The 13,640-nt window shown below is 32.1% G+C and overlaps 1 protein-coding gene across 3 annotated transcripts in view; it reads left to right on the forward strand.

Moving 5' to 3' along the window:
* Nucleotides 1-12,470, forward strand: part of LOC135129137 (uncharacterized protein) — a 35,994-nt gene extending 23,524 nt beyond the window's left edge. For 2 of the 3 annotated variants that reach the window (XM_064056235.1, XM_064056238.1), the window contains exons 2-12: nucleotides 3,272-3,544; nucleotides 8,607-8,724; nucleotides 9,448-9,640; nucleotides 10,075-10,220; nucleotides 10,357-10,595; nucleotides 10,645-10,743; nucleotides 10,964-11,109; nucleotides 11,164-11,332; nucleotides 11,384-11,484; nucleotides 11,535-11,687; nucleotides 11,740-12,470. In XM_064056235.1, the coding sequence (XP_063912305.1) occupies nucleotides 3,292-3,544; nucleotides 8,607-8,724; nucleotides 9,448-9,640; nucleotides 10,075-10,220; nucleotides 10,357-10,595; nucleotides 10,645-10,743; nucleotides 10,964-11,109; nucleotides 11,164-11,332; nucleotides 11,384-11,484; nucleotides 11,535-11,687; nucleotides 11,740-12,084 (1,962 nt within the window). In that variant the 5' untranslated portion in view covers nucleotides 3,272-3,291 and the 3' untranslated portion in view covers nucleotides 12,085-12,470. Of the gene's footprint in view, nucleotides 1-3,088; nucleotides 3,545-8,606; nucleotides 8,725-9,447; nucleotides 9,641-10,074; nucleotides 10,221-10,356; nucleotides 10,596-10,644; nucleotides 10,744-10,963; nucleotides 11,110-11,163; nucleotides 11,333-11,383; nucleotides 11,485-11,534; nucleotides 11,688-11,739 lie in introns of those variants that run through there. The other variant, XM_064056225.1, reaches the window with a different exon arrangement.
* Nucleotides 12,471-13,640: the final 1,170 nt, after the last annotated feature.

Here is a 13,640-nt window from a genome sequence, read left to right on the forward strand (position 1 = left end):
TGACGCAAATATTTTGCAAAGCAAATAGTCCATTGCATATACATTGCACTATAATAGATTGATGAAACGCATTTATGTTTACAACTATAATAAAAAATTAGTCTGTTGCGGAATATAACTTCTCAGAAAATTAATGACAATGAGGCAGTTGTGTCTATTGACCTTCTTGTTGAATCAAAGTGCTATTTTCTGTCAAATTTTGACAAGTAGTGACACAAAATTTTTGACAACCTCATATACAGAAAAAAAAATCTGAAACAACTAAAACTGGGCATAATTTATAAACCCCGTTTTAAAATAAGGCAGAGTCGACGAATTTTTTCCTCGAAAGCGACAAATGTGTGTTTGCCTGGAATACATTCACAACTGGTAAGGGGACAGGGTAATTATTAAAAAAAGTTAAGGTTAACGGTCTGAGAAAATAAGACTGGTTTAATTTCAGAATGTGTCTGGTTTTCTTATGCACGTGATATTTTTAATTTTTTTTTCTGATTTAAGTATTTTCTGAAGATGAATTTGCAACATATTTCAGACTTTAATAACTCGTGTGGCGACCTAATCGGACCCTGGAAATGAAGCAAACATACTTGTTTTGACAGACATTTTTACGACAAATATGACAAAAAACACGTTTAAACATCAGCTACTAAATATTGCAGTTATTTTTTACTCCTTATAAAATTCAATTATACGAATTTTATTTTTATTTTTTGATAACCTTTATAAGTTAAAATAAATATATGTGTGAACGGTTAAAACACAAACAAAGAAGCACGTTATATATTTCAAGCAAATTTTTTCTTAACAAAATTTTGTGGTGATGTCAATATTTTAACAGGTATTTTCAAATTTTCGGAAACACGTATTACGTATGTATCTAAAGAACATCTGTACTGTAAGATCACTGTAAATGTATACTAATAAACTTTAGTAGGGTCCCTGTAAACTTGTAAGTCCTATCGCGTGCCTACAGAATTTCCGTTCGTTACAAATACGGTCCTGTGTTGCCCCAAGCAGACGATCTCTGGCAGTCGTATCGGTATAATTTATGATTTTTGAGTTTTACCGATTGGGTTCTTTGACTAAAGTTGTAAAATGTTATTAGTATGTATTTAAAGTGATCCTAGTATACTATTAGAAGGATTAAATAATAAACATTATAATAATAAAAACAAAATTAAGGTGGACTGAAATGCAGAAGCATTGTCCATTCTTTAAACATAAATGACAGAAGAATAAAAGTTGGTTGGTATAATGAAAAAATTCCCTGATATTCTTTTCTGCAGTGACAATTTTTTTTTTAATTGTGAATTCACCACGATCCAAACGATTTTTTTTTTGTCTAAGCCAACTGTCAATTATTATTGTCCAGCAAGACAAGAACTCTGTTCCGATTGTCCCAAATATGCAATATGCCGACTAACAGCTAGAATATTTATGGTACTTAAGATCCCAAATTTTATTCCGACTTCACGTAACCTATCCCTCATATCCTTTATGTAGGTGCAAAATATTTGTCAGGCACACGAGCGTAGACCACCACTTTTGTACTAGTTATAGAATAAATGTTTGCTCATTTTTATCTTAATCATGTAAAAATACTCATTAAACAAAAACTAAGAAGATCAGTTGACATAACCTATAATTTTATAATTACAGGCTGTGCTCTGGCCAATTTACTGATACAAAAAAACATATTTCTCTAACCCTAAACAACTCCCTAGATATACTCTGATTTTTGAAAATTTGACATCGGTTGTCATTTATATTTTGTAAACAGATAATAAATGTTATTTTATAAAATTTAAATAGCATTTACTATGCAAAATTTTGAGGTGACGTGATCAAATTGTTGATGGTGGTGGTGAAACAAATTGTTTATTAGTGTTTTACCATTCACACGAGATTATTGACCTACATTAAAATTTCTCAGAAATAAGTCCATTAGTTTTGGAAATTACCTGTCTCATAAAACATCGACACAGAGGATAGATAGACCGAAACGGGACACTTATTTTTTCATATATGGAAACATGAAAGTAGTCATTCGCTGGTTGGACCTTGTTACAATATTTTCTTAGCTCACACTCGAGACGTAAAACTAATCAATTAAAAATAAGGGAAAATAGGTGGCCAAGAATTAAATTTAATGTATACCTTAGAACGCGAATATCAAGAAAAAGTACATTAATGGAAAAAGTAATACGGCTTAATTTATTTTATTAACACTTCTAACTGTGGTGATTATGCTGATGAAGGAATCATCACAATGGAAAGTACAGAATATATTTACAATTCATTTTCGATTTAAATGGCTTATCGTTGGATAATGAGTTTCTTTTGGTCGTTTTCTTCAAAGATGCTAGATATGATTACCAGTTTCTGAGAATGATTACACAATAACTGCTAATTTTATATTGGGAAATTACTGCCTAAATGAAAATTTCGGCGAACTTCGACTCCGGTCCAAGTTGGGTGTTTACTAATCCGGCACCTTGACTCTGGTCCGCGGTCATCTTGGGCTATTTAGCTATAGCATTACTCCCGTCTGGCAAATCTACCTGATTCTAACTACTTATTTACTATGGGAACACATTCAACACCTTTTGAATTATAAAGTGAAGTAAAAATTCTTTTAATAATTAAAACAATATTAATTAACTTTGTACTTACAACATTTTACAGATTTTGCAATACTAAAATCAGCAACTCTTATCTAGAAATGCCGTTATCTAACCTTCTTACTTAGTACACGGATTTTAAACTTATTGTAACTTGCTAAAATTTATGCCAATTTTACAATCGTTGGTATTATGAGTTTAGATCGGCCAGGGATTAAGGTACTCCAGGTATTGGTTTAAAAAGATATGTTTTATGTAGAAAGTTCAATCTTAAAAATATAACAATACGTAAGGTATTCTGTTTGAAAAAATTGTAATTTTGTGTGTAATGTTGAAGCGGAACGTTTGCATCACTAACATTAATTAAATTTGAATGGGTGTAATCGGACCGTGTCAAAATATTGTTTCAGTAGTCTACAGGAACACTCTAGTAGTATAGTGTCGGGTCGACAACATAAACTAATAATACGTAATATCAAACATCTGATAAAACCCCAAGCCCTGAACACTGAGTTTCGGCTCTGAATAGGCAGGGAGAGTATAAAGCGTTTTCATGATAGTGGAGCGTCAGTTTAAGTAAATCGCTCCGCTGTGCGGTGTCTACAAATAATCATTCGCTGCATCACCACAGTGCATTGTTTTTTGTTTAGACGGAATGACTCAACAGTGAATGAAGATGACCACAAAAGAAGAAACAATTTTAAGTACGAGCCCCGCGAAGTGTTGTCAAAGTGCATCCTCGCTGAAATTCGCATCTGCTAATAATAACGACGCCGCGACTCGCGACGCCGACACCAAATTCCTCTGGGACAACAAGGACTGCGTCAAAAGACACCGGTTTCCGAAAAAACAAGCCGTACATGTGGAATTTGAAAACATCACATATACCACATGGAGTTGGTCCATGACCCGCTTTCAAAAAGGTAAATGCAACAACTTTCTTCCTCCCGTCCAAACACTCACGTGTATGTGCAATCAATGCCCCTAAACCATGTCACAGCCAAAGCTGCACAGTATTGGTTTTGCTAATTTCGTAAGAGACCCCGTTAGGAGGTTCAATGACAACGTTTTACGCGAAAATTTACAAGCGGAGAAAGTAGATAAAAAATGCGTTAACCTGTGTTTGTGTTTACGTAAAATTAATCTTTTTTTACAGTCTATTCGCACGCACTTGGTGTGTGAATAAAAATAAACCTTGTCTGCTATGTGTATTAGTTTCACGCGCCAGATTAGAAGTATCATCTGTTCACGGACAAGGGGCGGGTTGTGAAGCTGCAGAATGCAAGAACAGGTTATTGCATTCTACTTTCTCCTCGGAAAACCCGTGTGGCTTATTCTATCTTCTCTATTGTATTATTTAAAGAACTCGTTTTTCATGGTTTAAAAAACTCGCCAACCGTTCGCACCATTAATATTAATATTTTGTACCGATGTTTTAATAAACATCTAGGTTTTTACACAGTAAATTAATACAAGTTTTTGCGAAAATTAATTGGTTGGTTGCCCAAACAACAGGTACTTTTTGTAAGTAAATGTACACGTGCAGACTTGTGTAATCATTTAGGCTTCAGTTTAAAATTTTTGTGTAATTAAGCAACTAGTTATGCTTGACTAAGTTTCTGTTAAGACGAGAAATGCTTGTGTTTGATTAACTGATATTGCAGCGATAAATTCCACACTGCGATAATTGAAAATTAAGATCGAGTATGATAGATTTGTCAGAGAAATCACATACCATGACCATCACAAAAAAAGATAGATAAGTGAGAATACTTATCTTGATAAACAATTTCTTATCATAAAAAAGTCCTTAAAAAAGGCATTCCAAAAACTAAAAAAGGGGAAGGTTTATCAATGACTTGTTTAATAAAAAAATTCAGCATAATAACAATACATGTTTTAATACTATCAGGAAAGTTTGTCTTCTGTTAAATAACAAATTTTTATCGTTTGAAAAATGTACTCAGAAATACTTTTTTAGCAATACGAGTATAAGTTTCAGGAATTTATCCCATGGAGTTGAATTGACTAATATTTTTACCTAATAGAACTAGAAAGTTTTAAATATTTATAATTAGGAATTGGAGTTGAAACTTCGCCTAAATAAAGTATATTACATAAAAAAGCGAATGAAAGCGTAAATAAATAATACAGATAATAAATAAAATAAAGATAACGGATAAAATCAAGTTTTATTTCTAATTTAAGTATAAAGCTTTCTTAAAACTTCAGAACTAATTAACTCAATAAATGGTATATTTATATGTCATTTTTACGACTCTGACGTACACTACTAACGGATATCTGATTTCCAGATTTAAAACATTTTATTCAGTAATTAATGTAAAAAATAAATATAGGGGTCGTAAAGGTATTTGAAGAAAGCAAAAGTATTTTGCAATGATTCGTAATACAATTACTTAATATTTTAGTTTTAATAATAGTTGATTTTATTTTCTTCTCATTTGAACTAACTGACATTCTGTTCGTGTTAACTATGCAAAATCTCAGTAACTTTTTTTGCTTTGGTTTGGTTTGTTTCTTCTAAAGGTTAGTTCGTATTCGTTTTTATTCTTTCATAACTAAGTCATACAGTAGTTTTCATTCTGTGTGCTACTTTGATTAAAAAGTCTCTTTGCTTTTTCTTTTCTTTACACTTTCCTGCTCGTTTTCCATTTATTAACACCAAAACTGTGGTCAGTATTTCATTAATTCACAGTTACTTACTAATTATTATTTGTAATTATATGGCAAGAACTATTTTTGAATTCTTGATTGAAAATATTCACGCATAAAGCACACAATACACGATATGATGAATTTATTTATTTATGCGTTTTATGGCTCAATAGTGTGATTTTCATCACTAAAGTTAATGGTCAGTAAATACATTATTTAGATTAGGTATTGTGTGAAAACCATGTCAGTGACGACTTGAAAATTAAATCAACAAGATAACTTCAGTTTACCCACTGCATTTTTAAAATTAATTTGCTAAACTGTTAAGACTCGCTATTTTATTTATTTAAAACTAAATTTTAATCAGGAAAAGAAGTGACACTATTACATTTAAAAACGTCAAAAGACTTGTATCTCTACGCTCTAATGATTTATGGATTTTGTTTCTTTTTTTTTAAGTAAACAGTAACTAGTGCACGAAGTGAGTATTTTAAATGTAGAAAAATTATTTGAAAACAATAAAACTGCTTTGTACTGATTTATTATTGTCAATTCTGTTTCTTCACTTTGACAAATCAACGCTTCAGTTATTTTTTTTGTCTGCGAAATTTAAGAAATAAGTTTGTAGTATGAATAATACTGAAACATAATCTTGTTTTTGCGAAAATATGTATCTTGTTTTTAATATTGCTGTAGACAGAAAAAAGTTGCTTGTTGGTCAATTTTACAAAAACACACATTTATACTTTCATAAAATGCCACAAACCTGCTTCAGTTATTTTAAATTGGATTCAATCTTGCTTCATTTGCTTGGTGAACCAAAAATCAGCATAATTCATACAAATGTACTTAGTAATAACTTAATAAGTTATTAAATAATTTCGGGAATCAACACTTCGAGCTCTTCTACCAAAATTGTAAAAAAAACACGAAAACTTGTTTGCAAAATTATGTAAACCTATCCAAAAATTCAAGTTTATTTTTATTTAGCGATTTGATGAGATAAGTGTGTGCTATAAATTGCAACTACGCAGATAACAGGTGGGATTCTTAAATCCTTGATTTAATTTGCAAGAAAAGCATAGAATATAACTGAACGTGGCAAGCTTTGCTTCATATTCCAAAAATCTGAAGAAGTGGCTAATTAAGAAATATGATACAAATGCGAATTTTCGATCAGAGAACAAACTTACGCTTTTTAATTGCATTTTTTTTATAACCTTGCACGTATTTTAAGAACTAATAGTAGCTAACTAAAAATCTTTTTTTTGTTTTTAAACAAGTTTTGGACGAAATTAAAGTTTTACGACCACATCCGTTAATTAAATTTCTAACTATTAATAAAATATCAAGTGATTTGTATTTTGGGTTTGCTTACTCATGTGCGTCATTAAAAAACTGGTTGTTACATTCGCTTAGATTTAATGTAAAATAATATGTTTTGCAAATATGTGATATTTAGGTAAAAACAAAAACAAAAAAAACAAACACGTGAGGCTGCGCTTTTTATGAACCGGAATTACCTATACCCAATATCGAATATAAATATTTTTTGAAATAGTCACATTTCAAAAGATGCTGAACCAAACTAATTAATAAATAGTGTAAAAATGTCTCATGTGCTCACGACTGTCGTCCTTGCAATGCAAGAAAAAACAATAATAAAAATATCTGAAAAAATTTTGAAAATCACAGGCTTTCTTCTGAAACACACCGAATCGGACAGGCTTTCTTTTTATTAAGATGTTGAAAAGCTTTACGTCATCTCGCATCTTTTGTATCATCAAAAAGAAACACGACACACTGGTTATTACAATTTAAATCAAAATTTTTGAAAACTATAATTTTTTTATTACTTATAATTATATTGCTTCGCAAAACAAAAAACTCTTACTAGATATGTTTTTTATTTATCATCATGTTTTGTACAAAACTTAATATGTCTGCTACACATTTACTGCCTTCATGTTCTCTTGAATTTATTGCTTATAACAAGAACTGCATGGACGTCACAGTGTAGTTATTTTTAATTTTAATAAAATAAAAAAAAAATTGGTTTCATAATAACGAAAAACCAGTATTCTGGAATGATGAATGTTTTGCGTTGTATGTCACCTGTGGCGTTTTTAAACTGATTTCTTTGACGTCAATGGTATATCGCTTGATCATAATGTTCAGGTCGCACGAAGCTTTATATGTAAATTTAAAATTTTTGCTATGTTAATAAACCACAAAATTATATTCTGGGGAAATATAATTTTTTGAAAATGGTAAACATCAGCGTCAGTTTGTTAATTTATTGCAACAATAATCCATCATTTCCAACGAACTAATGAATAAAAACAAATTTTTGCACGTAACCAATTTTGTTTTGCGTTATAAATTTAAATAATATAAAATTCATCAGTAATAAGTCAAAAATGTCTCAAATAAGTTTTTTTTTGACTGCTTAAACGGTATTTTTAATTTGTAATATAACTAATTGTAATGAATGCTTTGTGTAATAAGAAATATATTCCGACCAAATTTTTACTGATTTTGACTCAATGAATATAAGTATATACTAAAAAGTGCAAAATTACCTTTAATTTTGCACTTTTTGGTATATACTTGGACCCTTGCCCTGATTCTTACATAATAATTGTCTAAAAATGGTACGCCACACGTTAGACATCCAACTTTTTCTTATAATTTCAACATTATAGAACAATCACTACTAATAGAAAAAATTTTGCTCAAAAAGGACAAACATATTGAAGTTAAAGCAGAGTCACAAACTTTGCGAAAAAGCTTATTTCCAGTGATGTAGCCTAGTTGAAAAGAAAGTTTTCTTAGAAACTATGCATAAGATGCTCTTGCTGTCTTTTTTTTCTGTTTCAAGTTGTTATGGTCGAAGGTTTTTAATAATGATAACAATAACAGCAAGAAACTACAAGTTAGAGCTCAATGGAACATTGAACTCTGATGTTTAAACTCGTTGTTACCTAAGCAGCGAAATTCATAAAACTAAGATAGATCACGAAAGTGGTGAATAATTTCATTTCTCCACGTCATGTTTGATGACCGATGATTCACTAACGTCCTGTGACGATGAATCAACGAAAAGAGTAACAATTATCATAACACGCCTACAAACTGATAGTATCAAAGTACCCATTTGATGTTTATAAATAAACACGAATGCAAAATTTTTCGTTAAAAATAATGACAGAATACACGCGCCTGCATACTTACCCTTGAACGCTGAACGCATATTCATTAGAGCTTTGTTGTACTGTAAATAATAATTTTGCAATTATTTAACAGAAAACAAGCAAATTCTGCATGGAGTTTCTGGGCAGTTCAAAGCTGGAGAAATTTCGGTAATAATGGGACCATCCGGAGCTGGCAAGACAACCTTACTCAACATTTTAGCCGGCTTCACGTAAGTAAATTAATTGAACAGATCCAATAAATGGAGAAAGTTGTTGGGAAATTAATTAAACAAGTTCAACGTACTAGCATCACGTTTGACCTCCATGCATGTTGCAAAATTTAATAAAAAAAATTTGCAAGAGGAATTGAGAAATAAAATTGTGCGGAGACACGAAAGACGGTGAATGACAGTGGCCTAGCTAGATGCTAATACATCATAATTGCTTAGTACTGATTTACAGCGCTTTGTTCTTTAATTGTTGTTTATCTACCAGCCACAGCCAAAATCTTAGAGTGCTAATAAAAAATTGTGAAAACGTTAATAGTCCCTCAAGGACAACTTTACTGATGTTTACGAAATCACTACAAGACGACTAAGCCGAAATTATCCTTTTAGTAGTCTTGCTTAACGCAATGGAAAGAATTTTCGTAGACGAAATAAGCTTTCTATTATTTTGGACTTAAGATGAAAAATGACACACACACTTTCTCGTCATAGTTTAAACTCGATTTTTACTTGTTGACTTAACATAGATTCTTTAGTTTGCCATTGATTATTTATAATTATTTACTATGACATAACGTTGCAGTCCTGAGTACTTTGACCTTAGTAGTGTGAAGCACTCTCGTTTTTAATTTCATTTATACAAACTTGTTTATGACCGTTATTTCCCACAATACTTTCACTGCAACGACCTTAAACGTAAAGATGATTTAATTATATCTCATTTAGAACCCGCGGCAGCAGCGGTGCTGTCAAACTCAACGATGTCGTGCGAGATCAGAGTCCACGATTCCGGAAACTATCAGCTTACATACCTCAGGATGAAGAACTCCGGATGGGTTTGACCGTACAGGAAGCCATGACCTTCGCTGCCCATCTGAAACTAGGATATACAGTTTCCACAGAGTATAAAAAACAACAGGTAAAAATACGATCATCTCAGAGGTGGAAATATTTTCGAGCCTTTCAATGCCAGCCAGCTTCCGCGTGTGTAAAAAAATTTCCATCGATCAAGAAGCAATTTCCTGCTTCATTTCCTAATCTACAGTCGACGATTTTTGTGACCTTTGTATCAACATCAGTACAACACTAAATTTGCGTCTAGAATTATCTGAAAATAAGGAAGTAGTGTCTTACAAGGTTATTTCTCGAGATTTTGATATCAGTATTCTTTGTATTTTTTCACATGTAAGGTGTAAGGTCACGATCGCTAGATTTGGTACAGACTTTCTAGATTGCTTATCGTGGTTAATTTAACTGAATTTCAAAATACGCTATGTCTAAATTTGCCGGATTGCAACAGATTTGTAAGAAGCTGAGTTCACTCGCTTGTGACTACAGCAGAAATTTTTACAGGTAATAGAACTTTTGGAAATACTGGGTTTAGAAAGCAGCCAGCATACCTTAACGGCACGTCTGTCAGGAGGTCAAAGGAAACGGTTAGCGGTAGCTCTAGAATTACTCAGTAATCCTCCGATTTTATACTTGGATGAACCTACCACGTAAGTTGCAATTAGCCACATTCATGTGTTTTTAATAGCATAAACGGTGTCGTAAAGTTATCGAAGAATTGCATTGCAATAAATTAAATTAATAGCGACAATTACTAGCTTTTCAATGCTAGAAATTATGTTTCAGGGGATTGGATAGCTTGTCGTGTACTCAATGCATCTACTTGTTGAAACGTTTGGCCCAGGAAGGTAGAACCATTATTTGCACAATTCATCAACCTTCGGCTTTAATTTTTGAAATGTTCGACAAACTGTATGCTCTCTCTGATGGTCGATGTATTTACGACGGAACTATAAAGGACCTGGTACCACACCTTTCTAATATTGGTTTGACCTGCCCGCCTTATCACAATCCTGCCGATTTCCGTAAGTAAGTTTCCATAAGTGGCGTCAAAATCTAACTCTATGGTCACAGTGATGGAAGTAGCCATTGGTGAATATGGTACAGACATAAACATGCTTGCAGAAGCAGCGAAAGTTAAACGTTTGGACTCGATCGGCGAAAGTCCCAAAGGTTAGTACTGCAGTGAAAAGACTACAACTTTCCCAATCGTAACAGTCGACTTCCTTCAATAAATTATTACTTCCGACGAATTAATTATATATGGAAAATTTTGGTACAAAAAATGTACATAAAAATAATTTCGGAGATTATGACCATGACTGTCAATTCAATTTTATGATCAAGTTCAATGACTTTCTATCTGTGTTTATTCATTATTATTTCTTCGTAGAGAAAGAGTCAATGTCTCGTAGTGTAATTGAACAAGATGAGGCGGAAGAGAAACCTATTTATGAGAAGTCGCCGCTACCCGCAGCGGTCGTGATGCAGTTTTTATTATTATACAAACGAAATTTGTTGACGACAAAAAGGGGTTACGTAAGTTCACGAAGTTGTTGATAACAAATTATGACATTGATTTACACGTTTCAGTTATATTTTATCAATCGACTTTTGGCACACGTGGCTATAGGAATCATTTTTGGATATCTTTACAAGGGCGTTGGAATGGGAGCAAACACGATTTTGGCAAACTATGTTTACCTTTATGGTTCACTGCTACTAAATGTTTACACTGGAAAAATGTCTGTTACCATATCCTGTAAGTTATATACACAGTCGTCCGTGATTTAAGTTAAGAGCAAAAATTTAGTTCCCTTAGAAATGAAAATACTGACCAGAGAACACTTTAATAGATGGTATAAGTTAACTCCTTATTTACTCTCTGTGATATTAATTGAGATTCCATTTCAAGTAAGCTATTCAGTTTTTGTAACTACAAATGATTTATACAATTTTTTTAGGTAATTTGTACCTTAACATATATTGCGATTAGTTATTGGCTGACGGCTCAGCCAGTTAATTTTCGCCTGTACCTCTTCGTACTCTTCTGTATATTATCGACTTTATGTGCACAGTCGTGGGGTTACTTCATTGGAGCTACAACCCCAATCAAAGTATGACAAACAAAATAAAATCGCTTCAGTCGTTAATTTTTTTGTTTTACAGGTAGCAGTATTTTTGGGTCCCGTAATCGCTTGTTTGTTTTCCGTTTTTGGATTCTGTATACGATATTTCGATACTCCTATTTTCTTCCGGTGGATGTTTCATGTCAGTTATTACAGAGCAGGATTTCAGGGAATTGTTTATTCCATCTATGGTCTCAATCGACAGAAGCTCGACTGTCCTGAAGAGGCCCTTTATTGTCACTATTCCGACCCAACAAATTTCTTGAAAGAAATGGATATTATGGACGTAGATTTGGTCTCAAACATTTCTGTGATAGTGGTGATATGGTGCTTAATGCATGCCGCTACTTATCTAACTCTATGGATTAAATTAAACAAACGCTGAACATTAGTTAATTTTAATGAATTGTATCACGCATTCATTAATTTATTTTAGAACCAAAGACTACCTTCCTAATGAGGTTTTAATGTGTGTGCTTGTGAAGCTAGTTTATGATTTGGTATTAATGACTTTTTTATGTCGTATTATTTTAAAGTATGATAGAGATTTTTAATTTATGATCATTTGTACACAGTTCAGTTTCAGCTAGTCACTTTTAGATTGTAATTTGGCGGTGTAAGTAAGCCACAGTTGCCAATAAGATATTTTTGTATGTAAAAATAGACTTAATTGTGATAGAATTTTATATTTTAATTACTTAGCGGATCAAAAAATTTTAACGACTTTTCAGTTATTCAAAGAGTTACTTGTAATAAAAAATCTTTTCTGTTTTTTTGTTCGTTATTACCTCGTATCACGTTACGTTATGTAGTTATAAAAAATTATTTTAATTTGTGGCACTGACCAGAAGATTATCTACAGACAGGCATCATCGTTACGGGTAATGTACTCAACTAATGATGTTATAATTGGGATTAATTAAATTGAAACAATAAGCAATTTACTTATCATGTTACTAATTTTTTTTTTAAGTATATAGGTAACTATGTCGTTATCATTTCATTTACGATAATGACCTATCCGATGTAGTAAAATAGTAAATTGCGATGATGTGTGTATCTCCACAGGTCATAATTTTTTTCAACAGTGATTATTATCGGAGTTATATGCAAATATATCATCTTCAGAAGTTAATATTTTGAATAATTATTTGTTAAAACGTTTCTTTGACACATTTCCGTATTTACTTAATACTTTGTTAAAATTAATTTGTGTCGAATAAATACTGCTTCGTGTGAGTAAACTATTTTATCTTGTTTTTTGTCACTCTTAGATTAATCTTTTACAAACAGGTTAAAGACATTGTTTCGGAAGTCAGAAGTAACAAAGGGTTTTATCATGGTATTAATTAGTTTGAATTTGACAAATTTGAAGTCAATTTCCGAATAATTAACAATAGTGTTTGGAGAAACTTGAAATAATTTACGAGACATTTATTTTTAGTTTTCATTATTGCTTGTATAATTACCAGTCCCTAAATATAAAACACGAATTTTCGTAAATCACGTCGCCGTTTGTATGCGTTGGTGGTAGTTTGGTCCAACTTGATATTAAGTAAGCTACCTTCACAAATAGACCTGTAAGCTACATGGTCAATTATTTACTTGTAATGATTATATGAAAATCGCTTGTTAACTAATTCCGCTTCACGCCATACGCAAGGTTAATTACATAACTCCAAATTCGCTATAAGGTTAGACGTGTTTTTTAAAACTAATATCCGCAAAAAGTTACCCTTTAGGAAGTGCGGTTTACCTTCAGCACAATCACCCCGGAATTAGTCAAGGTTTTGTTCCGTCTTACCACATGGTTCAAGTTCAAGTTTTCTCACTTTTCTGTAACTATTTCCGATCTTCAGTTTATGATAAATTGATAAAACAACACTACAGAGTGTTAACGTTTGTGACACAGGTGATAAGCAAATTCGTGGGTAGGGGTCG

The sequence above is a fragment of the Zophobas morio genome, unplaced genomic scaffold (assembly GCF_036711695.1).
Source record: "Zophobas morio isolate AGI-343-1 ecotype UQ-CSIRO unplaced genomic scaffold, CSIRO_AGI_Zmor_V1 ptg000002l, whole genome shotgun sequence".
In the NCBI taxonomy this organism is placed as follows: domain Eukaryota; kingdom Metazoa; phylum Arthropoda; class Insecta; order Coleoptera; family Tenebrionidae; genus Zophobas; species Zophobas morio.